A 23,649-nucleotide genomic window follows, 5' to 3' on the forward strand; every position below is an offset into this window, starting at 1 on the left:
AAAGCGTACAAAAGGGAGAAAAGGTCGAATGTGGCCCAAAGAAACAGGGAATCGGCAAGGATAGCAGTGGATAAAAGCTTCCCGGAACGATAGGGATATCAACGAAAAAAAGACCACCAGGCGCATAGAGATCCTGGTTGGAAAGCAAAAAAGACAATCAAAATAGCCAGACATAGGTGAACAGCATGAAAACTGCAACAAAGAAGCCTAGCCAGACTTTCCATCCAACACCAGTGCGCTCCGCCATTCGTAGCATTCGATTCATGGTGCCGCGGAGTCGAACGCGAGTATTGTCAAACGTGTCGTTCATTTTATCCGCGAGGGCGGAGGATTCGCGGATCTCGTCGCCGATGGCCATGGTAATCTAAGACCCGGCTTTGGTCAGGCACCTCACTTCAAGAGCGCAGATTCGAAAAAGGGGCCTTGAAAAACATACATCCTTCAACATTTTCACCTTTGCGGTTATACCCTCGACCTCTGAATCATTTTGGGACTCTAGAGACGATAGAACTGCATCCGAGTATTGCCCTCTGGACATTGCAAGATGTATTAGTTCATATATCCCCTTGACACCATCCATAAGCGCTGATATTGGGATCAACTTGACCGTACTTTTTGTTCGGCGTGGCAGACCGAAACGCTCCGTTTATCTGCCCATTCGACGACTCCGCAGCGTTATACCCACCTCCACCATAACCCTGATATCGGCTGGCTGGGCGATTCCTCTCCTTACTTCCGCTATAGGAATCAAACAAACTCGACGATGATCTGGGGTCTCGCTGGTGGAGGGCTGAATGGGGGAATCTAGAAACATTAGCATGCCGACGGACTGGCGCGAGAAAGGAGTGCGTCTGGAACTTCTCGGACCCGACTCACCTTGAAGCCATCTAGAACGACGAAACGGTCAAAGACCTGATAAGCACCATGAATCCCATTTCCGATTCCTTTCGAGATCCTTTATTTGTCCTTGGGCTTGGAGTCTGCACGCCCCTGCTTAGTCATGGCCGTTCGAAGCCACTTATCCTAGAACGGCATGGTGGATAACTCTATTTGAGCGACGTGGCTGCGCTTTTGACTCAAAGGTATTCCGTACTCTGTAGCTAAGGCTACGGCAGGATATTTCAACGGGTACGGAGTACTATGGAGTACATTATCGGTCTTTAGGACTGTAGACCTACCTAGTTCATTGTAGCCCTTGATTTCATACAAGCGAAATTATATTGGGGATGGCCAGCCCGTGTGGCAACGTACTTCCAAGTACCGCTTCCTTCTCTGAGGAACTAAAATCAACATCTATCCTCCATACCAGATCAGAATGACCGTTATCCTGTCTCATTTCTGGAGTCAATAGTGATGACATGCCTTTGGCTAAAACGTGGACAGAGGCCCAAATTCAACCATCGATTGGGCTTGCAGACCTTGATACTTCCTGTGACCCCGGCATGACTCTCATGGCAGCTCTCCGCTGCCTCACTTCTGATCAGAATGTGCTAGATGTGGCCTGGGGACGTGTGGAAGAGAAACGATCCCATGTTTATGTGGTTGCGAGTAAGCTCGTTCGCTGCGACTATTACCGCTTTAGGGAATTCATTAAGAATTTGTTATCGTCGTCTTATCATTACTCCCAACAAGAGCCGACCATCTCGCTGACTGCAAACAGATTGGAAAACCAAAGAGAGCGCGGAGATGTTCCTGACATCCGAGCGCAAAAGAGATTATCACGCAATGCTCTCATCTGCTAGCGATAATGCCCAAAATCCGATAACTTACATTGTCAACTTCAAACCTGGTTTTTGGATCCCCAACCTCCTCAACCGCCGTACCGAAGTCGCAAAAGTTTTTTTCCAAGCCCCCATGAGTGTGGAGCTACAGCGTGAAATCTCCGCCTTTCTTGGCAAGGCTGGCGAGCATAGCAGCGGCAGCTCGAAGACCATCAAGGCCCCGGTGGATTGTCTCGTCTCGCAAGGCTGGGTGGATGGGCTTACTGAGCAGAATGGGAAGACATTGAAGGGTTCTCTATGGCTGCATGGCTGGCGGAATTCAGAACGAGAGAGGGTCTGGAAGACAGAATATCGACCTGGTGTTGACCCGGCGGACCAAAGCAAGTTCCTGAAGGTTGACGAGTACTGGAAGGTGATGCTCGAGCATTTTGGAGCTGTGAGATGGGAGGAAGGACACTGCAATTTCATAAGGATTCCGGATGCTGCATTTCAGCAACCTGAGAACTAATCCAGGGAGAGTTCGCATCATGCAGCTGAAAGGAAGACTGCACTGATAAAACTCATGTGCGTCAAGTTTCAATCCTCATTGCTTCAAGTTGCCCAGGGAGAGTTGAAACTAAAATACGGAGTACGTAACTATTTATTTCACATCGTATTTGGGAATACTCATATTTTGTTTCCACGCTAGATACGAAGAGCACAATATTCAAATCCCATTCTAAGGAAATTGATAGGCATTGACTACCGCTCATTGATTGCCCGTAGTTGCATTGCACATGCTTAACTTGTCAATTTTACTGCGCTGTCATTGACTACCGTTTAATTATGTTGTTCTCCGCCCTCTTTGGCGATTTCTATGCATACAGTCTTTATATAACTATGTTAGCAAATGACAAAGTGGTGAACAATCTGACCAATAGCAGCAAGAATAAAAACACCAAGTATGATGAACCAGCATCAACATTTGCATTCCCCATCCTTGCCATACACCACCCACATCCATTATAGCTCCTTGATAGAATGTCCTCTACACGCTCTGTTGCAAAAGAACTCCCATTGCTCCTGCAGACTGTCGACCTTCAAACGGCCTTGGAAGATGACGAGAACATGCTGCAAAAACTCACTTACCCTGGTCTTCGAGATGATTTTATGCATTACCTTTTTGCGCGCAGATCAGATATCGAAGCCATCGTAGCACGCCATCTTGGTCTCTGCACGGGTAGTTGTCAGGTGGCAGAAGAGGGATGGCTTCATGGCAGCTTCAACCTCTGCATTCCTGTCAATATCAGAGATCCTCATTATGCAGCTAGACGGGTGCTCTTTAGGATTCCACTTCCTTACAAAACCGGAGAGATGAAATATCCAGGCAACTCGGAGGAGAAACTTCGTTGCGAAGTTGCAACGTATGTCTGGATGCAGCAGAACTGTCCTACTGTACCAATTCCCAATTTGCTAGGATTTGGCTTTGCTGATGGCCTGGGTGTATGTGTGTTTTCATGCTGTTGCTTTGATGGCTACTAACACTTGTGTAGTTTTCACCACTTCCGGCGGCTCCCTTTGTTCATCGAATGTTTTGGTATGCTCGATGCATTCTCTTGTCTATTTTTTGCAGATCCTTGCCATGTGCCTATGTCAAACAGACACTCCCAAAGTTAGGCCATGGATACATGATTCTGGAATATGTCGAAGAAGCCAGCGCGAGCATGCTATCAAAGACCTGGAGCGACTTCCGCCATGACGATACCCGCAGGGCCAACCTCTTTCGCGATATGTCGCGAATTAATCTTACACTTGCTTGTCAACCCCTTCCTCACATTGGCTCACTTAGAATAGATGATCAAGGCTTCTTGCATCTCAGCAACCGACCCCTTACGCTTCGTCTTCAGCATTTGGAAAACGAAGGTATTCCAACTCATATCGGCAGGGATCAGGTGTACTTCACTTCCGAGTCCTATGTGCTTGATCTTCTGGCGTGTTACGACAACAAATTGAGATATCAGCCGAACAGTGTACTCGATAAGTTCGACGGATGCGCTCAAATGGCTGCAATAACTGTCATGCGAGCTACCCATCCGCACTATCTTCAACGCGGTCTTCGTCGTGGACCTTTTATCCTCACTCTCACGGATCTCCATCAGAGCAACATATTTGTTGATCAGGATTGGAATATTAAATATATAATTGATCTGGAATGGGCTTGTTCGCAACCAGTCGATATGCTGCGGGCTCCTTATTGGCTTACAGATCGACCAGTAGACAGTCTCCTGCCTGACGATGGTCTTGAAGAATTCAGCAAAACCCATAACGAATTTCTGGAAATATTTGAGCAAGAGGAAAAGGCGATACGAAAAGCGGAGTCTCATAGACTGCTATTCTGCCACTCACTTGCTGGTATAATTAGGAACGGCTTGGAGAACGGAAGCTTCTGGTTTTTCTATGCGTTGGAAAATCCCAAAGGACTATTCTCTTTGTTCTTCTACCATCTTATGCCACGATATGGTGATTCCACCAACCCAAATTTCTACGATGTAATGAGTGCTTACTGGGACGTGAATGCGGCTAATGTTGTAGAGCGGAAGCTCAAAGATAAGGAAGACTACGAGGCTAATCTGCGGAAAGCATTTACTGGAGATGACCCTTGAAACGCGGTTAAAAATAGATATATGGCAGTCCTCCATATTTGACCGAAAAACATATCCTACTGCGCGAAACGATTTGCTTGGGTTATCCAGATGAATTTTGGCCCTGCCCTTCCCCCCGCCCATGATCTCCATCACCTACACCACCAACGGTACGTGCAGCTCCTCCTTGACTTTGTCCTTGGGCTGCGTTTGGTGCTTGGTGCAAAGCCGCTTGAGCTCGGGCCATTATGGCACTTCGAGCGGCCTGGGCCGCTTTCCCGGAAGAGGTCAACTGTTGGATTGTTTTCTGATCACACAAGCCCATGTTGATGGTTGATCTCGACTGTTGGTCTTGTTCAGGCATTGTGGTCGAAGACGCTGGCATCACGCTCGATATCAGCTAAGTGGAAAGTAAAAACAAGAAAATTTAGGCCTTGCAAGAACGTAGACTGAAACAGATCATGTATGGTGTACACAAACCTGGTTTCTCTGTTCGAAGACTTTTGAAGATATTATATGGAGAGGCTTTTTAGCACACTGAAAAGAATTTCACCACAGAACTTTTGAGCAGTGTACTTATACACTTGGATACCCTCTAGATTCAAAGGATTTCCACTTTATATCATTGATGAAAGACGGTCGGGAAGAGTTCAACTAAATCCGTCTGCTACCCCTCATCATGGCTCATCTATGGCTGCTTCCTGCTTTCTCCGAACACAGCCAGGATTGCAATTTAGGCAGCACAGCATGGGATAAACAGGGACTCATGGGCCCTTGCTTGCTTGTCAGGCTGCAAGCAGTTTTCACTAGTTGAAGGCGAGTGTGTTAAACACATTAAACGCTCTCAGACAGCCCACAGAATATGATGTTGCTCATATCGGATCGATATAGAATAAGTGTACTCGTATATCCACAACTCTCTGGTTTAATATGACTGAAAATTGAAGAATACCTTTAGATGTAAAGATATCTTCCGTCAAGGTGGCTTCGGTTGAATCGAACAAATAATTGCATGGGCTGTGGTTGTGCTCTAGTGAAATCCCCCTTTATTAGAGTTGTTCACGTCCTTGATATTTTAATCATTTTGATTGACTATAGATCTCAGGCCCCATTAAACACATTCAAGAGAGTGCAAGACCAAGGTTGCAAGCTTAACCTGGTGCTGAAAACTGCAAAGCAAAAACATATCAATGGGAAACACTGTAATATCCCTCTGCATAAGTCAAAGAGCCCCAAAGGACTTCCCCTCCACAGTCCTTCATCCCGGCAGATATCCCTTGCGTAAACATCTCAAAAAAGTCATGGGCAGCTGTGGGACGAGTATACAATCTCAAAAACGTGCCCATCCGGATCCTCCACGCTTCTCGAGTACATCCCCCAATCCGCGCCCTCCGGCACCATATTGGGGCCCCTCTTCCCTCCGGCCTCCACCGCCTTTTGTACGATACTGTCCACTTGCTCCTGGGACTCGGCGGCCAAAGTCAACAGCGCCTGCGTGGTCGTATGCGCGTCGGCAGTTTTCCGCCCTTGGAAGAGCCATTTCTCCCAGGTCGAATGGTCGTGGTAGAAGAACTGGATGGAGTCGGTATATGTGAAGGCGAGCGTTTTCATATCGTTGCACCATGTTTTATTGAAGGTGAGGCCGAGGCCTATGGCGAAGCGTTTGGAGGCTTCCAAGTCTTTGCTTGGGAGGTTGATGTAGATTGCCTTGCCGGGAGACATGGTTTTCCGGTTGCGTAGAAAGACGGTTGGGTGGATGGGGAAGGATAGCTTGAACAAGTATGTGGTTGCGATAGACCAGAGATTGGTGGTTTGGCAGAAGAGAGGTAAGTTGAGCTTCAGAAGATATTCTTCATCGAATTAAAAAGACTCTGGATTCCATCAAAAGGCGGGGGAAGCGTCCATGGTTTTTATATCCCAACATGTCTCCTCAATTCTCACCACAAGCAGGCCTTTTCGACCGTTCGACGCATCTCAGCCTCCTCACCCATAAACCCAACTTGTCGCTTTCACGAATCAGAGTTTCCTTAAACGCGTGAGGTTGAACGGAGTTTGATGAAAACACGAAGGCACACGAACGCCATTCAGGCAGACACCCTTGGCGCACATGGGAAGGGCTTTCCCGTGTGCAAATTGGAAACGAAGACACCCCTTCGGATGAACTTTGGGAACATCCTGCATCGAGGACGGGAGGAATCATGTCCCCGTTTGCCCGCCTGCAATGATGTCGAGAGCGACTCCATCAGGCTTCAGCGCCAGATTATGTGCACGGAGAAACAGAAGCTTCAAGAACATCGAGCAACATCCCAAAAGGACAAGGTCCAATCTTTCCAGCGTGGTTTCAGTCCGGCTGCTGCCTGAGGAACCGAGATTTTAGTCTCTTGGATGCTGGATGGCAACTGTCTGCCAAGAGCATCAGCGTCACTTGGCACGGGAATTTGATTGATATCGGAACACGGTGGTGGTTGAGAGATCCAAGAAGTGGCCCATTGCTGCCCCCAATCATAGATAGAAATCATTGATCTCATTGGAATAGCATTTCTGCGAGATACATTGATATCGTGAAGCTTCACGTGTGCTCCTTTTGCAGAAAGCACCTAATCTTCTGTAACATTAACCAGCATGGAAAAAAAAAACAAAGGATTACCAGAAAGAGTTCTCAGATTTGTTTATCCTGGACCAGGCCCACCGGTCGCATCAAACACCGCCCACCTCACACCACAGGGAACAATAGCAATCCCGCCGAGAAGGGAAGAAAAAAGAAAAGTGATGGACGCCTTGAGATAGATATGCGCCGCGCGTGGGTGTGCCGAACGGGGAGAACAAACAACTGCTTTAACCCCGCATCTCCTCGTCCTCATCTTTAGGCCTAAAGTCATCATCCTCATCATCGTCCATCGCGTCGTCGTCCTCGTCGACCTTTGATGCAGCCTCGGCGAAATTGATGACCTTGCCGCGCGTGCGACGTCCGCCTTCGATGATGTTATCTGCGGAAATGCGCTCGAGGTTGTCGTCTTCGGCTTCTTCCTCTTCGATGTCATCTAAAACCAGCCGATGCGCGTGAATAAAAATGCAAATGAATGGAGTGCGGGAAGAATGAAACAAGGGTGTTCCAATTCTCCTTTGGAGGGAGAAGAGGGTATAATTGGGGCTCATTTCTTACCTTCGACGAGCTATAGGTGAAAAAGACACATTAGCAAAAACCTCCCTCTGAAGAGTCCCAAGACAGGAACTAATCAACATACCGTATCCTCGTTATCACCACCTTCACTCTCCTCTCCAGAGTCAGTATCCTCAGCAGCCCGTCCCATAAACGCGTCCTCAGCCTCAGCAAGTTTACCCTTGCCCTTCTCCACCGCGCCGTGAGGGGCAATTCCGTCGTTGGCGCTCATTGTTCAAAAAGGAAGCTTGACAGGTAAAAGAAAAATGAAACGATAAGCAGTACCAAGTGCTTGGCGACGACAGTGCTCAGGTGGAGAAGTAATTGCACAAGGTGAAATGGGCGAGATGGTTAAATCGCGTTCCAACAGGAACAGAATCCTTAGCGCGAATGCAGGTGGCGAGCTCCAAGTATGCCTCACGTGATTGCTGAGAAGGGGAGGATTTGACGGAAAATGCCATTGAGAATGAAAGGGCTTGAGTACAGAGTAGAGCCATGATGATTTGGTTTTGCTGATGGCATTGGGTACTACCAGCATCCTCACCACAGCTGAGAGTGAAACTAGTTAACAATGCGGATGAATGTTTAAACTATACAGAGTAGCTACTGCCATGGATGCACAAGCCTGCTACGCACATAATCAAAATCTCAAGGGACTACAGAGGAGATATCTAGCTGAGGCGAGAAAGCCAATGAATCCTGCCTGTTACGATATGGACACTCCTGAGGTTATATCTCTCGAGCAAGGGCGAGAACTATACACTGATTTCAGCTCCGTAACTACGATATTCGGTCCAAATGGAACAAGGACATTTTAATCATCGTAATCATCTCCATTCAATATGATAAACTTTTCCTGCCTACAAATCCATGATAAAGATTCTGTTTTTCTTTTTCATCAAGGAACAGGGGGAGCATGATCTGAAAGAAGAAAAATTCGAATTGGCGACGCCCAACTCAAATCTATGCAATATCATCATAAAAAAGAAAACACGCAGCACATTTCAAACCCATTATGACCCTCGAGACCAGTAAAGAAAACACAAGGGAACACACGTGTCGTAAGGAACTTTGCACCCTAGGAAAGCCATTTCAAACAAGTCACGATTTTAAGCGCCAGGAATGAGAAAACGGTCGAGAAAGGAAGTCATTATCGGAACGGACGGGTATTGATTTAGTCGACCTCCTCGACGGTTGGGCCGTCATCACCTCCATGACCGCCAGGAGCAGCACCGCCTGGGAATCCACCAGGTCCACCGGCACCGGGGAATCCACCTGGAGCACCACCTTCACCAGCTCCGTAGATCTTCATCATGATGGGGTTGGCAACACTGTAAAACATCAGTTAGCTCGTTTCTTATGATATATTCGATATACACTGGGGCACATACCCTTCAAGCTCCTTCTGTCTGTCTTCATACTCTTCCTTGGTAGCAGTCTGGTTGTCATCGAGCCAGGCAACAATCTTGTCGACCTCGGACTTGAGCTTCTCTTTGTCGCCAGCGTCGAGCTTCTCTTCAACCTTGGAGTCGCTCATGGTGTTGCGGAGGGAATAAGCATAGGACTCAAGCCCGTTCTTGGCAGCAATACGTGCAGCTTCAGCCTCATCTTCAGCCTTGTATTTCTCAGCCTCAGCCAACATGCGCTCGATTTCTTCCTTGGAGAGACGGCCCTTGTCGTTGGTGATGACAATCTTGTTGGTCTTTCCAGTACCCTTCTCGAGGGCGGAGACGTTCATGATACCGTTGGCGTCGAGATCGAAAGTGACCTCAATCTGGGGAACACCACGGGGTGCGGGAGGAATGCCGGTAAGTTCGAATTTGCCGAGCAAGTTGTTGTCCTTGGTGCGAGCACGTTCACCTTCATAGACCTGGATCAACACACCAGGCTGGTTGTCGGAGAAAGTAGAGAAAGTCTCGGACTTCTTGGTGGGAATAGTGGTGTTACGCTTGATGAGAGGAGTCATGACACCACCAGCAGTTTCGATACCCAGGGAAAGAGGGGCGACGTCAAGGAGGAGGATTTCGTTGGTGGACTTGGAAGATGTGTCACCAGACAGGATAGCAGCTTGGACAGCGGCACCGTAAGCGACGGCTTCGTCGGGGTTGATGGACTTGTTGGGCTCCTTTCCATTGAAGAAGTCGGAAACCATCTTTTGAATCTTGGGAATACGAGTAGAACCGCCGACCAAGACGATTTCGTGAACAGAGGACTTGTCGGTCTTGGCATCACGGAGGACACGCTCGACAGGCTCCATTGTGGAACGGAAGAGGTCCTGGCAAAGCTCTTCGAAACGAGCACGAGTGATGGAAGTGTAGAAATCGATACCCTCAAAGAGAGAGTCGATCTCGATGGAGGTCTGGGCAGCGGAAGAAAGAGTGCGCTTGGCACGCTCGCAAGCAGTGCGGAGACGACGGAGAGCACGAGCATTGGAGGAGAGATCTTTCTTGTGCTTGCGCTTGAATTCGTTGACAAAATGGTTGACAAGGCGGTTGTCAAAGTCCTCACCACCCAAGTGAGTGTCACCAGCGGTGGACTTGACTTCGAAAATACCCTCCTCAATGGTCAAGAGGGAGACATCGAAAGTACCACCACCCAAATCGAAGATCAAGACGTTGCGCTCACCCTCGGTCTTCTTGTCCAATCCATAGGCGATAGCAGCGGCAGTAGGCTCGTTGATGATACGAAGAACGTTGAGACCAGCAATGAGACCGGCATCCTTGGTAGCCTGACGCTGGGAGTCGTTGAAGTAGGCCGGGACAGTGACGACGGCATTGTTAACGGTGCCACCGAGGTAAGACTCGGCAGTTTCTCTCATCTTGGTCAAGACCATGGAAGAGATTTCCTCTGGAGTGAACTGCTTGGTCTCGCCCTTGAATTCAATCTGGATGACTGGCTTTCCAGCCTTGTCGATAATCTTGAATGGGAAGTGCTTCATGTCGGCCTGGACTTCAGCATCGGCGAATTTACGACCGATAAGACGCTTGGCATCGAAGACAGTGTTGGTGGGGTTCATGGCGACTTGATTCTTTGCAGCATCTCCGATCAAACGCTCGGTATCTGTGAAAGCAACGAACGAGGGGGTTGTGCGGTTACCCTGGTCGTTGGCGATGATTTCAATGCGGTCATCACGGAAGATACCCACGCAGGAGTAGGTGGTGCCCAGATCAATACCTGTTTCAAAGTCAGTAACGACGCCTCTGGACTGTGCAGCGCGAGATCCAAGCTCACGCAGGGTTGTGAGTAGTACATACCAATTGCTGGAGCCATTATGAAAAGAAGTCAATAGTGAATATGATACAGCTGTATAAAGGAAAAAAAACAGTTTACTCTGTGAAAAGAAGAAGAAGGGATCACAGAAGAGCAGAGGATTTGTGAGAAGGATTGTGTGAGGTGGAAAAGTTTGTGAGTTCAAGGAAGAAAGAAGTTGAGGAGAGATGTTTATATGTGGGCGGTCGAATTTTGGCGCCAGAAGCTTCTAGCAACCCTCCCGGTTCGATCACAATCCAACCGATTCCACACACAACAAGCAGCTTCACGAATTTTCTTTCACCACCGCCAATGTTCTATGTTCCCTTGTTTGTGCCGGGCTGAATTGAACACCCTTCTGCTGGCTTCTGGCTGGATTTCCTGTTGAATTGGCGGCTTGACTCTGGTGTCTGCGGCCCTCCAGGCAGTGGCCGCAAGCTCCCTGCCGCCGTTCTTTGGGCACGTATGATGTAATGGTGGTGGGATGTGCCAGGAATTTGCCGCCTGCGCCCAAAAACCTCCTTTTGGCCAGCCTTTGCTAGGCTGACGGGAAAGGTCCGTTTGGCCGTCTACAGAGTACTCTCTACGGAAGAATTGCTACCCAACCTCATCTTCGCTGTGTGGACGCCCGCTTTGCCCTGCGAGATGCTTTTGATTTTGCTCGATTTTGTTTTGCTGTTGGTGGGGCAGGGCCTGTCGCTGTCAGGATGAGTCAGCAGCCACCCATGGCAACAGCAAAACTCTTCACAACAGAACTCGATGAGTCGATATCAAGAAGAGTGGAAATTCTGTTGAAGAATCATCTCAGATCTGGGACAAATTTGGCCAGTTTATTCGCGTCGCAAGATGCTCTACAATACAATGCCATGTCTTTCATGCTCTGGTCTAGGTTCAAAAAGATAATGACTTCAACATTGTTTAAAGATACCCATGCAAAAGATAGAACCTAGCCGTACATACAATTCCATCCCATTATCAATTAACCACTAATCAATAATTCACAACTTGCGCCAAATAAAATCCCGATCAGCTGTTGACCAAGTTTGCAATTAGAAGAACGCAACGGCGAGTCCGACGGCACCGAGCCCAAGGGCCATAGCAGCGCCCTGGAGCTTGCTAGCAGCATTGTCGGTCTGCTGGGGTGGAGATGGGCTGGTGACAGTGGCATTGTTGCCGGGGTTTCCTGGGCCACCAGTGCCGGTTGGGATGATGGTGCGCGAGGTTGGTTCGCCAGTTGGGGTTGGCTCGGTGTCGGTTTCGGTTTCGGTGGGCTCGGGCTCAGAGACAGTCTCGGTGGGTTCACCAGTGGGCTCACCAGTGGGAGCCGGCTCCGTGCTGGATTGGCCCTGTCCTGGGGGAACAACGCTGAGGGTGCGGGTGGCACCGCATTCCTCGAGGCTCATGCCATCAGGGCAGCACCCTCCATCAGTGCAGTATTCGCCCTTGGGGCAGTACTCTGTTTATTCCGATTAGCAAGTGATTTCTCTGATTGGAATGGAATGTTACTCACTTCCGTTGGAGCAGCAAGAATCTCCGACGGTAGGGTTATAGCACATGAGCGGGAACACGCATTGCTCAAAGCCAGGTCCGCAGGAGCGTTCGCAGGTGACTGGTGGAGTAACCGGCTTGCAAACTCGGTCCTGGCGCTTGAAGAGAGAGTGGGAGTCGTTGGATTCGTACTTGGCCCTGGCGAGTTCGGCTGCCTGCGAGGCAACGGCGAGAGTGCCGACGAGAACGATCGAGGTCTTGAACAACATGTTTGCAAAAAACTAATACACCTTGCGGCTTTCTGATAACGAGTGGATCGAAAGGGCAAGAGAACACAAATGCAAAATTGACCCAAAAGCTTTTGGTACAGAGAACTCTTAGACAGAGGAGAGAAAAGAGGAAAAAAGGAAAGGGGCCTCGAAGCCTCGAAGCGGCGTCCTCTTTATACTTCGTTCCCGTCCGTCTCGAGCCCAGACTTGCCCAGCTCACTTCACTAGCTCAAACGAAGAAACGGCTGTCACCAAATCGAAAAAAACACGCATGAAGGGGACAAATCACAGCGACCCGTCCAGTCCATGTTGTGGCTTCGTATCCTCATTCAGGACAAGCTCAGCCAGTCATATCATCCGAGTCTCCCGTGCGGTTCGAAGTGCCTGGCCTGATTAATAACAATCGTCAGGCTCGTATCAAAGCTTGAGAACCAAGTAGTCCAGTCCAGTTGGGAAGCCGAGCCCGAAAAGGGGAACATTTGGCGCGTTGGCAACAAATCTCCCGGCTCCCTGGTCCTGAACGCAGCCAGTAGTTCACCCAAGGACGTGCCACTGTAATCGAGACTGCGAGCGATGCCAACCAAAAGGCGCTGCAGGAGCGTTTTCCATTGAGATTCAGCTTGACATGTTCTGCCCCCATTGGCGACAGGAGAAAGCCTTTTCGGTTGCCCTGTCACTGTGGCGAGATTTCAAGGATGTTTGAGGCTCGAATCCCAAGACGCCAGAGGGCTTGAGGCGTTCTTGGGAGTGGGAAACGTGTGTGCTTGGAGCTCCTGGGGCGGGCCCTTGCACATCCAGATATCATGGGCCGCGATCAGCAAGTGGCCCACAAATGATAGCGCGCAGTAAATTGTCTGTGGGTGAGACAAGTGTTGTTCAATGTGTTGACTGCTTGTCCCTCTGAAGAACAAACAGTATGGGACGTTTTGCTGGGTTTTGCCCTGCGACCATCCCAGGCATTCCTCCGTGTTGGCAGCTGGAACAAAATCCAAAAATAACAACGCTCTTGTTCAGAATTCCCTGCTTTGCCTTTCTGTGCCATATTAAAATCTCCATGTCCCAAGCCAACGTCCGCTCTTAGGCCTCGTACTCTGAACTCCAGCTCGTATCTCTGTGGCCCCGACGCGTCATGAGAGAAAGGAGATTCTCGGCAAGGCTCATCTCAGCTTGGATGTGCCTGTTCAACGCCCATACAAATATCTCCTGCACGCCGCTGAGCAAAACTCCCTGACGTATGTAGCAATCCTCGTCCTCCATCTTTTCCGTGCGCCTGAAGTTTCTGGTTAGCGTGTGTCATCTGAACCTTCATCGCGCCCTTTCAAAACATCAGCAATGAGCTTGCGCGATTATCATCATCATGGTTTATTAATAGGCTAAGCCGCTCCGCTTCGATCGAATTTTCCGCGACTGTGTCACTGTGGATCGATATCGAGATAAGGTGACCCATTATTTGCGGAGTTATGAAGATCCAAGTCTCTCTCTCATACCCCCGCGTCTCCGCCCTTTCATTTGATCTGAAATCGAGCAAAGAACTTATTATTCATCGCTGATTTCGGGACTCACGGAATAATGTACGGAGTATCACTCGGCGAATCCGTGCCGGCGAGATCATGTTGCCAGAAAAATCTCCAGTAAAGAGATTTTCCTAATTTCAGCAGTTTTATATTGCTCGCAAGGTTAATGAGATATTTTACAATGGTCTGATATTGGATGAATATTCCGGAGACTGGAAGGCTTTTCTCTGCGCAAGTTCCATCGCAATCCAAGGATAACTCGGCCCGCTGGAATGGGGTATAGGAAACCCGTCTAGCTGATCAAGCGTGTTCCCGTTTTTTAGGAATGGTGGAATCCTGCCAATTCTTCGGCAGACAGAGAAGATGCGTGTACTCCGTATGCGCATGCAACATTCTTCACGGAATCAAAGCTGAATCATCTACAGGAAATGGGAAATCCCATAAGTTACCAAGCCGACTTGATTGCCGATGATACCCGTTGACTCTTCCTCCTCATTGAGCTAACTATGTTCTCCACTATCATCTTCTCTTAAGTTGCTTTGATTATAACTCGATAACAACTAGGATACATTGGAATTGCGAATTCTTTCTAGCAAATTTTCGGGTTAACTTTACAATGACTGACAACGAGAACATGTTGCCCAAGTGCTGACTTCTTCTCTGTTTCAAATGGCACTTGCTCTTGACCTATCTTACAGCATCGCAGAGTTTCTCGATTGCGCAGCTAGATGAGAGTATGTTCGCTAGATCCCTTTCGGTGGAACGCGTCCCATGCTCATTCCGACCTCAACGTCCACCATGATCTTTCGTCTACTCATGGTGGCCAGATCATCGTCGAATTCAATCCTTCCTTTTTCGAATGCGACAATGATACTAGATCCGCCGAATTGGAACAGGCCAACCTCTTCTCCCTTTTCCAATGAATAGCCAGGCTTTTGCAACTCGGGTCGGATTCTATTTTGATGTTAGCATCCTCCCGGCCACTCACATAAGAATAGGAATGTACTCACTCTACGTCGCCCACATCCGTCGCACCGATGGCGACAAACAGCACTGAACCAAATTCCTTGCTGTCGATGCATATGCAACATCGCGCGTTCCGGGTCAGAATGTCCACTCCGCTTTGCAAGCATATCGGATCTACTTGATAATAATCTCCAGGGATGCGCTTATACCATTTCACAGTGCCCTTGACGGGTGAATGGTATCTGTGGTAATCTTGCGGGCTCAATCGGAAACTTGCAACAGCGCCATCGGCCCACGGCTCCGCAGCTTTCTCATCCTGGATCAGATTTCCAATCGTGAAATGTTTCCCTTTAATCCATAGACTCCGGGTTGCCGTCACTGTTGGGTACACAACGACACGCGAATCGGCGGCAATGCATGCCTCTGAAGGATCTGACGCTTTGTGGACGGGTCGTGCCCCGACTTTATGTTTTCGAACGAAAAAGTCTTCGAACGTGCGGTACTTGGATATCTCGGAAGGTTCAAAGTCGTTCATGTTGATATGGAAAAAATCGACAAAGGACTTGATCTGGGAATGAGATGCCAGGGTCCCTTCTTTCTTACCTGTTTACCGCGTCGCATTAGGAAAAAGGATAATGTTCAAGACCAGTTCTTTTTGGGCTGGACTTACCAGAATTTACAGTCTTCTCATGAATCCACATTCTCACGAACGACGTGCTATCAATCCAGTCCATAATCGGATTGAACAGCATTATCAGCTTGAATTTCTTCCATAGCGGCTGCTGTTCCCGCTTGTATTTGCCGGTGCGGCGATCAAGTGTCTGCCAGCCAACTTCACGATTCTGACAGAGCTTGCAGAAACCGAGGATCCAGTCCGCGAAGCTATGGAACAGGGCCCAGAGCTGGGTAAACATATTGATTGATAGATTAGTAGCGCACACCAAGTATGGTTAATTTAATTATATTCTAGATTACAACTCCAAGGTAAATAAAGCATTGCGCTGCTGGCTGCATGCATGGCTTTTATCCAATTGTCCCAGGCGAATTACGTGCGATGACAGTTCAAAAGCAACAGGAATGCAGGATTTATTCTGATCCATTCTCCCTGGTATCTCGAGTTCTATAGGCGTATGACATCATTAGTTACAGCTTCTGTCGCCACCCAGGATTGATTGTATTTCTTCAAATTTGAAAAGTAATTGTAAATAAACGGCATCCCAAAAATCCACGACGATTGAGCTAAGCTTAGCTGTCAGATCTAAGAGCAGTCAACAAAAAAAAAATGATAACACATCTAAATGACAAGAGAGGGATTCGAACCCTCGCCCCTTTCGAGACATGGAATATTGAGATCAGGTGGGCCTGAACCATGCGCCTTAACCACTCGGCCATCTTGCCTGTACCAGAGTGCTTGCCAACTTTTGATAAACGAGCGTTATTCAGTCAAGAACCAGCTATTAGTTACTCCGCAGCTATCCATGCTTTGTTTTTTTGAACCTCACCTTCAAAAAGCTTCCCCTTTTCTCCAAACTTTGCTCTAACAACAGTCTTCTGATGCAACTAACAATGAACTCGCTCATGTCTCACATTGTAGACATGGCTATCATGCAGCCTGGAACTGATTGATGATTACTTTTGACATAGAAAACGGGAACTCGGGCCCGGTTCAAACATCAAAGTAGTCCCGGGCTGGAGCGTGAGTTTACAAAGCAGGGCGTGATGGAACCCTTTCTAGTGTTGGCTGATTGTTCTGCGGAGTACTAGCCACCATTTGCAACAATCATTTGACGAATATGCTGCCTTGCACCAAACCGGGAAGCTTGCATTTCATAGAGAGAAGAAGCAGCTGAAGAGAAATTTCCCACCCGAGGACATTATTGCTGCCATGCAGTTCGACTGTACCCGCGATGCCCACCAGCATCGTTTGATGGAAGACTGGGCCAACAAATTTGACAGCTCTCTTCTCGAAATCGGGGAAATGGCCGGAAAGTATCGCCAAAATCCTCGGTGTCTCTTAGTTTCCAAGCATTGCGGTTCTTTTAATTTTTGCGTTCGATTGCATTGGGACGATGACGGACCGGATGGCTGATTCGGTCTCAAATCCCTGGGAAAACGGTGTTTTCAGAGGAAAAGCTTCGCGGTGAAGTTGCTGTGATGAATCTCGTTCGCCAGAATACTTCAATACCAGTTCCTGAGGTTATCGCTTATGGCACAGCTGCCGAGAACCCAACTGGGCTCGGTCCTTTTATCATCATGACCTGGGTTGAAGGGACGCGGATGAAAGAGTTGCTGGAAACAAAAGTCCGGGTGCCAAGCGGTTCTGAAGAATCGTTGTTAAACCCAGAAATCGATGTCACTACGCTGAGGACTTTGTATGGCGAGGTTGCTGGGATACTTCTTCAGCTATGGGCCCTGGAGTTTGATAAGATTGGCTCCATTGACTTTGATTCTCAATCCAGTTCATGGGATGTCAAAAGTCGCCCAGTCACACTTGGCATGAATGAGTTGGTGAGGTATGGCGGAATACCTGAGGAGGATTTAACCTGTGGCACTTTTGGATCATCGCTAGGCTATTGTTTTCACCTTTGCGAAACCCGTGAGTTGCATCTTAGGAAGCAGCGCAATAGTATCAATGGTTCCCGAGACTGTCGGGCCAAATTTACATGCCGCCGCCTTCTTAAATCTATGGTTCCTTTATTCACCTCAAACCACGATATCAATGGGCCATTCAAGTTATTTTGCGATGACTTGGGGCCCGGGAATATCCTAGTCGACCCAATAACAAACAAAGTCACCGGTGTCATTGACTGGGAGTTTTGTTATGCTGCCCCTGCGCAATTCTCGGCTTCACCACCACCATGGCTGTTGTTGAAGCCCATTAGTCATTGGGTAGAGGATGAGGGACTGCAGGCATTCTTGGATGCCTACATCCCAAAGTTCAATGTTTTTTTGCAAGCTCTACAGGAGCACGAGGCACAGCAGCAGTTTATAAATCCGGACAAAATTTTGTCTAAACGCATGCGAGATTCGTTGGAAAATAGGACAGTCTGGTTTAACTTCGCCATACGAAATGGGTGGAGCACAGATAATCTTTATTGGAACGTGCTCGATAATTTTGTTTATGGGACAGCACCACAGGCAGAAAGGATCGCGCGAACAACGGGCGAAGCCCAGCTCCGTGATCATCGGGAGTCTTTCGTGCGGCTCAAGGTCCAGGAGCTCCAATAATACAACTGTGAGATTGGGGCGGACGTGCACGTCGAGTACCAGCAAGAAGAAGAGGACGAGCAACCTGAACACTGGTTATACTCAAAGTTAAGTGTGAGAGTTACATCTATGGAACAGTATGGGAAATCATAAGCACATCATGGTGGTATGTCACCTGTAGGGAATAGCAAAATTCCTCAAACTGGAAACCCTTGGCATATCATGGGGCACATCCTCGGCCTGCTGGTAACCCAGCCATGGCCTCGCTGCTGTGCTGACTGGTACTCTTCATATCCTTGCTTCCCAAGAACAGCACAATACACGTAGCATTGTCTGAATGCTTCCTCGATGCACACTTTTGGACAATCTTTTCTGCAATGGATCCTGCCCCCTCGCCATGTTCAGTCAGTTTCCCAATGAACTCGAATAAGGAATCGTCTTCAACCGCAGTCCATATACCGTCTGTGGCTATCACGAGAACGCTTAGGACGTTTGGGTCGGGGGTATAGCGAAGGATGTGTGGTTGGCTCGATATCAAATCCGCCGTGGCTTCTCCTGTCACCAGGGGCTTTTTGTACTGGAAGTCGCCCAGAGCACGAGACATGTTTATTGTTCCTGCGGAGAACGGAAATTACTTTGAGCTTTTTGTTTTTTTCTGCAGGAGGCTCATCATTATAGGGCGAGGGAAAAATACATACCTATACGTGCCTGGCCTGCGATCTGACGAACGCTTCCGCCAGCATTTTCAACGCGTTCCCTTTCTCCTGGGGCATTGGGATCATCGGCTTTCGTTAAACGTTTCTATATACATGCGTGTCAGCACAGCGCTGCAACAAACAGGGGAATCCGGGGGGACTCCCTACGGGCCTATATAAAAACCCGTCTTTCGTGCGTCCTTGTTCCCCTAATACGATATGCGAGTCTCCCAAGTTCGCAATTACCAGTTCCCCGTTCTTCACGTCCACCAACGCCAAAGCAACCGTCGAGCCGCTAGTAGCAGCTTGATTCGCGCCCTGCACGAAGCCCTCGTGTAATAGTTTTTCTTCGTAACTTATCGCATCGCGGATGGCTTCTTCATAGTTGCCGGCTTGGAAGGCGGGTGATGCAACGAGACTGAGATGAAGATTGCTGCTTGCGTGATTTGAGATGTCCGGACCTCCACTGTAATGGAATCGAGTTAGACGGCCTATCATGATAACCTTGCATGATAGTTTGCCAAGTACTTACTGGCCATCATATACCGCAAAGAACCCAACTCTGTCCTCAGTGTCTCCGATGAGGTCCTGTGGCTGTATACAGATATATCGATCTTCTTGATGGGGTCGGCTTCCTTGCTCCTAATCAGACCGGGAAATCCTGTCAGGTAATTGAGTCGCCATAATACGGTTTCATGGTGGAGCTCACTGTCGCCGCACCACAGTCCAGAATTGAGAGAGACGCCATTGTAGTTGGCTATCGTGTGGAGTATTGCAACGACGGGTGTCTGCGATATATCAGTCCCCAATTCCTCAACAAAAGCTCGTATATATTGCCTCTTATCGCCTTGTTCTCGATTTTTCTAAGAAGAAAAAAGGGTTGGACCTCAGATCAGAGCTTGGTCGGGAGGTTGTACGCTACGTCATAGGGCTGTGATCGGACGGGAATGCCCCGTATGGCAACTAAGTAGTTAACTCAACGAGTGAACATTTTTGAAGTCGCTATATGCTATTGATGAATCTGCAAACGCCTTTGTGGCATCGAACCATTCCGGGGAAGTTGATTAGATCGGTTTGAGAGCATGGCATTTGCTTGAAGGTAAGCGCATAGATTTGCTAGGAACTACATCAACCCTTGTCAACCGCGCAGAACTCCACGCCCCGTTTTCGGGTTCTAACTTGTAAGCATTGATTGGCATGGGTATGAGTGAGCCGTTTACATTATGTTGCGGGAAATTTGCTAATCCACACTTATCAACACTGGGAGGTTGAAATTAAACCCCTATTTTTATTACACTAGAAAAGGATGATAATCCATTCATTCTGTGTACATGCACACTCACTGCAACTTCTGATCCCAAACTAAGCCCAAATGCGCTTTTCCTTTCCTTAAGCCTCCCCGAGGATATTCTTCTCATACACAGTTGTCGTTTTGCCGGTATTCGAGTTTCGAATCTTTACGTCGGCTTTAGCATCCACTAACCGTATGAGCTGAGACCTATAACACAAATGCTTACCTCGTATCTAGGGTCTGCATCACTGGCAGAGACATTGCGGCCGGCTTGCTGTGTCGGCTCAGTCGCAATGGACATAACAGTGCCTGTGCTCACAGAAGTCTGGGAGTCGGGGCCTGGAGTTTTGGTGAGCTTTCAGGAGAAAGAGGCTTTGTCCAGAAACGCCATCACATACCTCCAACAGGCTTGTAGCGAACATCCATTCCTTCTTCGTAACGAGGCATATTGATAAAGGTGTTATGAAGGTTATTGTTTAGTTTTGTATAGAAATTTGCCGAGTGTAATTAGTTGTTGGACGAACGGTCAAGCTCCTGGGCATTCGGGGTTTATATAACCGTAGTCGAAAGAATGAACGCCAGCTACGTCAAGCTCGAAAGCATACATAACGTCATGGAGCGTCATCTGCGAGAGAATACCCTTACCGCGTCGATGGAGAAAGCAAGGGAGAGTATGTAAAAGGATACCTAAGCACCATGCAAAAGTCCGGTTCGGTAGACACGCCGTTCAGGTTTCGGCATGCTTGTAACTTGGGTATCTTTCAGGAGCTCACTGTAGAATAAGCAAATGTGAGCTAATTAGTTGGAAAATCATTTCTAGATCAATTCAGTGCACTGGCACCTTGTTGCATCTTCCAACCGTCCTGGGAAATGGTTGGATAAGGTTGATGGAATGATGTCAATTCGCAACGGTCTCGGCCTTTCTTTCTATGTAGATCATGGAAGAAAGCAGGTGTCGACGCCCTGATGGAGGAAATGCACAGCGATTCGCCGCATAGAGTCAACAATGCAGGAAACTCGCCGGTGGTGCTGGCTCGGAGGCCTTCACAGGCCCTTGCATCAGGTAGCGTTTTGCTCGACCTGGTCTGAGGTGACGCTCTCTTTAGCCAACGGCTCGTGAGTGTTTCCTGTGCATGCTAGTGATATCTCGACGCCACATATAGCAAAGCCTAATCTTAGTATTGCCATCAGCTTTTGACTGGAAGGGGATGCTGTGTAGTGTGAGGTTGATATTGAAAGACATGCCAAATGGGGGTAACTAAGTAACTAGTTAGTGAACTAGCCGCGTTGTCAAGGGAGCACGTGAGCAATACTCTGAGCCTACCTTGCGTCTCCCGAGGCGAAATTTGGCCTTGTGGCAGTGACTTCTATAATATTGCAATGAGGTTTAACTGCCAGCTTCATATGAGAGGAGCTCTGAAGGCATATCAACTGTTTGGTCCACAATAGTGGAGGAGTTGGACTGGCAACTACCGCAATACGTTATTGGTTGTGGTTTGGTGTATCATTTTTATATAGTGCTGCTTCTCCTGATTCCACCTGAAAGGTCACAGATTTCCTTTGCTGCATTCCTCACACTTCTTGCATCAACATGGTCTGGCCTGTTAATTTGGTAAGTGACTCTAAATCGAGACTGATCTACGGGGTATATTTAACTCCTCTCAGGCAGTGATAAATGCAAAAGAACAGGTTTCATATTTTCAGAAGCTTACCAAACCATCTGGACCGGTGTGGTGTACAGCATAATGGCATTTTCTAGAGCATGAGGCTCTACAACCTCGGCACGATTGAATTGGATGCATTATGACAAACAGTCATTGGAGCCAATAACAATACCTGCTATTACAATCCTTGTGTGACTGGCGTGGTGAATGATATCCTGAATGAATATATTGGGAATCTTATATGTTTCCTTGCGGGGGCATGGATATGCAACAGTTTCAGAAGATCCAGGAGGGAATTGCGTTCCGGATACCAAATGGAAAGAAATAATGCTTGATGACGCTGCCCCAGTTCTCTGGCAAAAATCTATGAATCATGCTTTTGCAGCGGTGGTTATGCTTATACTTTACTCTTTTTGGCTCCCATTCACACCCTCTCCGATCTTTCCCAACCGAACCTAAAATGGAACCAAATTTATGATGAAATCTCCTTGATAATGGGCGATTAGAGACTGAGATTTGCTCTTTCAATATTTCACTAATATTCTTCAGGGTGAGGGCATACGCAGCAGACTAGCCGATTAGGTCAAACCCAGGCGCAAGTACTTACCTCCATAGCTCGGCCAAAGTACGAAGCATGAAATCCGGCGGTTAAAATGGTTGGCTAGACGGTTGGTGATCCATGGCAATCAACGCTACTGGAAGCTGGAGAAAGCTCCCGGCTGAACCTTGACCAACATGCAAATACAACACAAGCTACATCATTGAACAGATCCCTTGGGAGTATATAGCGCTGGGGTGGGCCTAGGGTGAAGAAGTTCCTTACAGAGTAGTGGTCTTATTCGAGGTATAGAGAGGAAACAGGTTTACGAGGTCGACAACAAGGGTTTATTGTCCTTATTTGACACAAAATGCATTTCATGCTCTATCTTCTCGGTGCTTTCTGCGCTGCTCAGTCCGTCTTGGGCCATATGGAGATGCGGCAGCCCTACGCGCTCATGAGCAGATTCGACCCACGTCCGTACCCTTTTCTCTTCCAATCTATGCTTTTCAGACCTATCGCTAACAGCGTGGCAAACATCTAGACAACAACAGCTCCCAGATCGACTATGACAACAAGAGCCCATTGAGTCCGGACGGTAAGCCGTTGGAATCTCTCGCTCACAAACACGCTGTATAATAACGTGGGATAGGCAAGAATTTTCCCTGTCGGGGCCATCACAAGACCGTGGAATTTCGTCCGGTTGCTACCTATGAGGCAGGAAAAGATTATACTATGATTCTTGACGGCACGGCCACCCACCACGGTGGCTCATGTCAGATTTCCCTCAGCTATGACAAGGGGAAATCATGGAAGGTCATCAAATCATTCATGGGTGCCTGCCCACTGGCTCCCGATCAGAAATATTCGTTCCGGGTACCCGCCGATGTCGACAACGGCAAAGCCATGCTCGCCTGGACATGGTTCAATCTTGTGGGCGCTCGAGAGATGTATATGAACTGTGCCCATGTCATGATCGAAAAGGGCAAGGGCGGAGGGATCAAGAAACTCCCTACGATCTTCGAAGCTAACATTGGAAATAAGTGCCATACTAGTGAGAGGAAGGAGACTGTGTTCCGCCATGCTGGCCCGGCGGTGGAATATGGGCCAGGTGTAAATCCGACAAGCACCCCGTTCCCGGACTGTGATGGGAACACCAAAGGAATGGCGCAGTATATTGATCAGCTGGGGCAATTGCCTTTGTGGGGATGGTTTTAACCCGACGGTAACTGTATGGCGGTGCCTCTACCTGTTTGGAATCCTAGC

At 48.2% G+C, this 23,649-nt stretch overlaps 11 protein-coding genes and 1 non-coding gene across 12 annotated transcripts; 4 read left to right on the top strand and 8 right to left on the bottom strand.

Annotated features, from left to right (window-relative positions):
• Nucleotides 1-157: 157 nt before the first annotated feature.
• Nucleotides 158-887, bottom strand: UREG_03214 (uncharacterized protein; the record flags this gene model as incomplete). The annotated part of the gene is made up of 4 exons (XM_002543651.1): nt 158-364; nt 437-530; nt 613-804; nt 877-887. The coding sequence occupies 4 exons, from the start codon at nt 885-887 to the stop codon at nt 158-160; spliced, it is 504 nt and encodes a 167-aa protein (XP_002543697.1).
• Nucleotides 888-1,442: 555 nt separating this feature from the next.
• On the top strand, nt 1,443-2,229 carry UREG_03215 (uncharacterized protein; the record flags this gene model as incomplete). The annotated part of the gene is made up of 2 exons (XM_002543652.1): nt 1,443-1,548; nt 1,661-2,229. The coding sequence occupies 2 exons, from the start codon at nt 1,443-1,445 to the stop codon at nt 2,227-2,229; spliced, it is 675 nt and encodes a 224-aa protein (XP_002543698.1).
• Nucleotides 2,230-2,741: 512 nt separating this feature from the next.
• Nucleotides 2,742-4,363, top strand: UREG_03216 (uncharacterized protein; the record flags this gene model as incomplete). The annotated part of the gene is made up of 2 exons (XM_002543653.1): nt 2,742-3,203; nt 3,254-4,363. 2 exons carry the CDS (start codon nt 2,742-2,744, stop codon nt 4,361-4,363), a joined length of 1,572 nt encoding a protein of 523 aa, XP_002543699.1.
• Nucleotides 4,364-5,641: 1,278 nt separating this feature from the next.
• UREG_03217 (uncharacterized protein) lies at nt 5,642-6,064 on the bottom strand (the record flags this gene model as incomplete). Its single annotated transcript, XM_002543654.1, has 1 exon — nt 5,642-6,064. One exon carries the CDS (start codon nt 6,062-6,064, stop codon nt 5,642-5,644), a length of 423 nt encoding a protein of 140 aa, XP_002543700.1.
• Nucleotides 6,065-7,177: 1,113 nt separating this feature from the next.
• Nucleotides 7,178-7,734, bottom strand: UREG_03218 (uncharacterized protein; the record flags this gene model as incomplete). The annotated part of the gene is made up of 2 exons (XM_002543655.1): nt 7,178-7,383; nt 7,605-7,734. The coding sequence occupies 2 exons, from the start codon at nt 7,732-7,734 to the stop codon at nt 7,178-7,180; spliced, it is 336 nt and encodes a 111-aa protein (XP_002543701.1).
• Nucleotides 7,735-8,676: 942 nt separating this feature from the next.
• On the bottom strand, nt 8,677-10,772 carry UREG_03219 (heat shock 70 kDa protein; the record flags this gene model as incomplete). Its single annotated transcript, XM_002543656.1, has 3 exons — nt 8,677-8,833; nt 8,894-10,676; nt 10,757-10,772. 3 exons carry the CDS (start codon nt 10,770-10,772, stop codon nt 8,677-8,679), a joined length of 1,956 nt encoding a protein of 651 aa, XP_002543702.1.
• A 1,028-nt stretch (nt 10,773-11,800) lies between these two features.
• On the bottom strand, nt 11,801-12,508 carry UREG_03220 (uncharacterized protein; the record flags this gene model as incomplete). The annotated part of the gene is made up of 2 exons (XM_002543657.1): nt 11,801-12,207; nt 12,262-12,508. 2 exons carry the CDS (start codon nt 12,506-12,508, stop codon nt 11,801-11,803), a joined length of 654 nt encoding a protein of 217 aa, XP_002543703.1.
• A 2,257-nt stretch (nt 12,509-14,765) lies between these two features.
• On the bottom strand, nt 14,766-15,902 carry UREG_03221 (uncharacterized protein; the record flags this gene model as incomplete). Its single annotated transcript, XM_002543658.1, has 3 exons — nt 14,766-14,976; nt 15,033-15,591; nt 15,659-15,902. The coding sequence occupies 3 exons, from the start codon at nt 15,900-15,902 to the stop codon at nt 14,766-14,768; spliced, it is 1,014 nt and encodes a 337-aa protein (XP_002543704.1).
• Nucleotides 15,903-16,270: 368 nt separating this feature from the next.
• UREG_03222 (uncharacterized protein) lies at nt 16,271-18,216 on the top strand (the record flags this gene model as incomplete). The annotated part of the gene is made up of 4 exons (XM_002543659.1): nt 16,271-16,344; nt 16,633-16,684; nt 16,724-17,021; nt 17,114-18,216. 4 exons carry the CDS (start codon nt 16,271-16,273, stop codon nt 18,214-18,216), a joined length of 1,527 nt encoding a protein of 508 aa, XP_002543705.1.
• Nucleotides 16,288-16,386, bottom strand: UREG_07967. The gene has a single exon. It is a non-coding gene; the product is annotated as a tRNA-Leu (tRNA).
• Nucleotides 18,217-20,279: 2,063 nt separating the features above from the next.
• UREG_03223 (uncharacterized protein) lies at nt 20,280-20,628 on the bottom strand (the record flags this gene model as incomplete). Its single annotated transcript, XM_002543660.1, has 3 exons — nt 20,280-20,345; nt 20,408-20,520; nt 20,580-20,628. 3 exons carry the CDS (start codon nt 20,626-20,628, stop codon nt 20,280-20,282), a joined length of 228 nt encoding a protein of 75 aa, XP_002543706.1.
• Nucleotides 20,629-22,753: 2,125 nt separating this feature from the next.
• Nucleotides 22,754-23,601, top strand: UREG_03224 (uncharacterized protein; the record flags this gene model as incomplete). The annotated part of the gene is made up of 3 exons (XM_002543661.1): nt 22,754-22,859; nt 22,928-22,981; nt 23,036-23,601. 3 exons carry the CDS (start codon nt 22,754-22,756, stop codon nt 23,599-23,601), a joined length of 726 nt encoding a protein of 241 aa, XP_002543707.1.
• Between the last annotated feature and the right edge of the window lie 48 nt (nt 23,602-23,649).

This window comes from Uncinocarpus reesii, genomic scaffold (assembly GCF_000003515.1).
Source record: "Uncinocarpus reesii 1704 scaffold_2 genomic scaffold, whole genome shotgun sequence".
Classification (NCBI taxonomy): domain Eukaryota; kingdom Fungi; phylum Ascomycota; class Eurotiomycetes; order Onygenales; family Onygenaceae; genus Uncinocarpus; species Uncinocarpus reesii.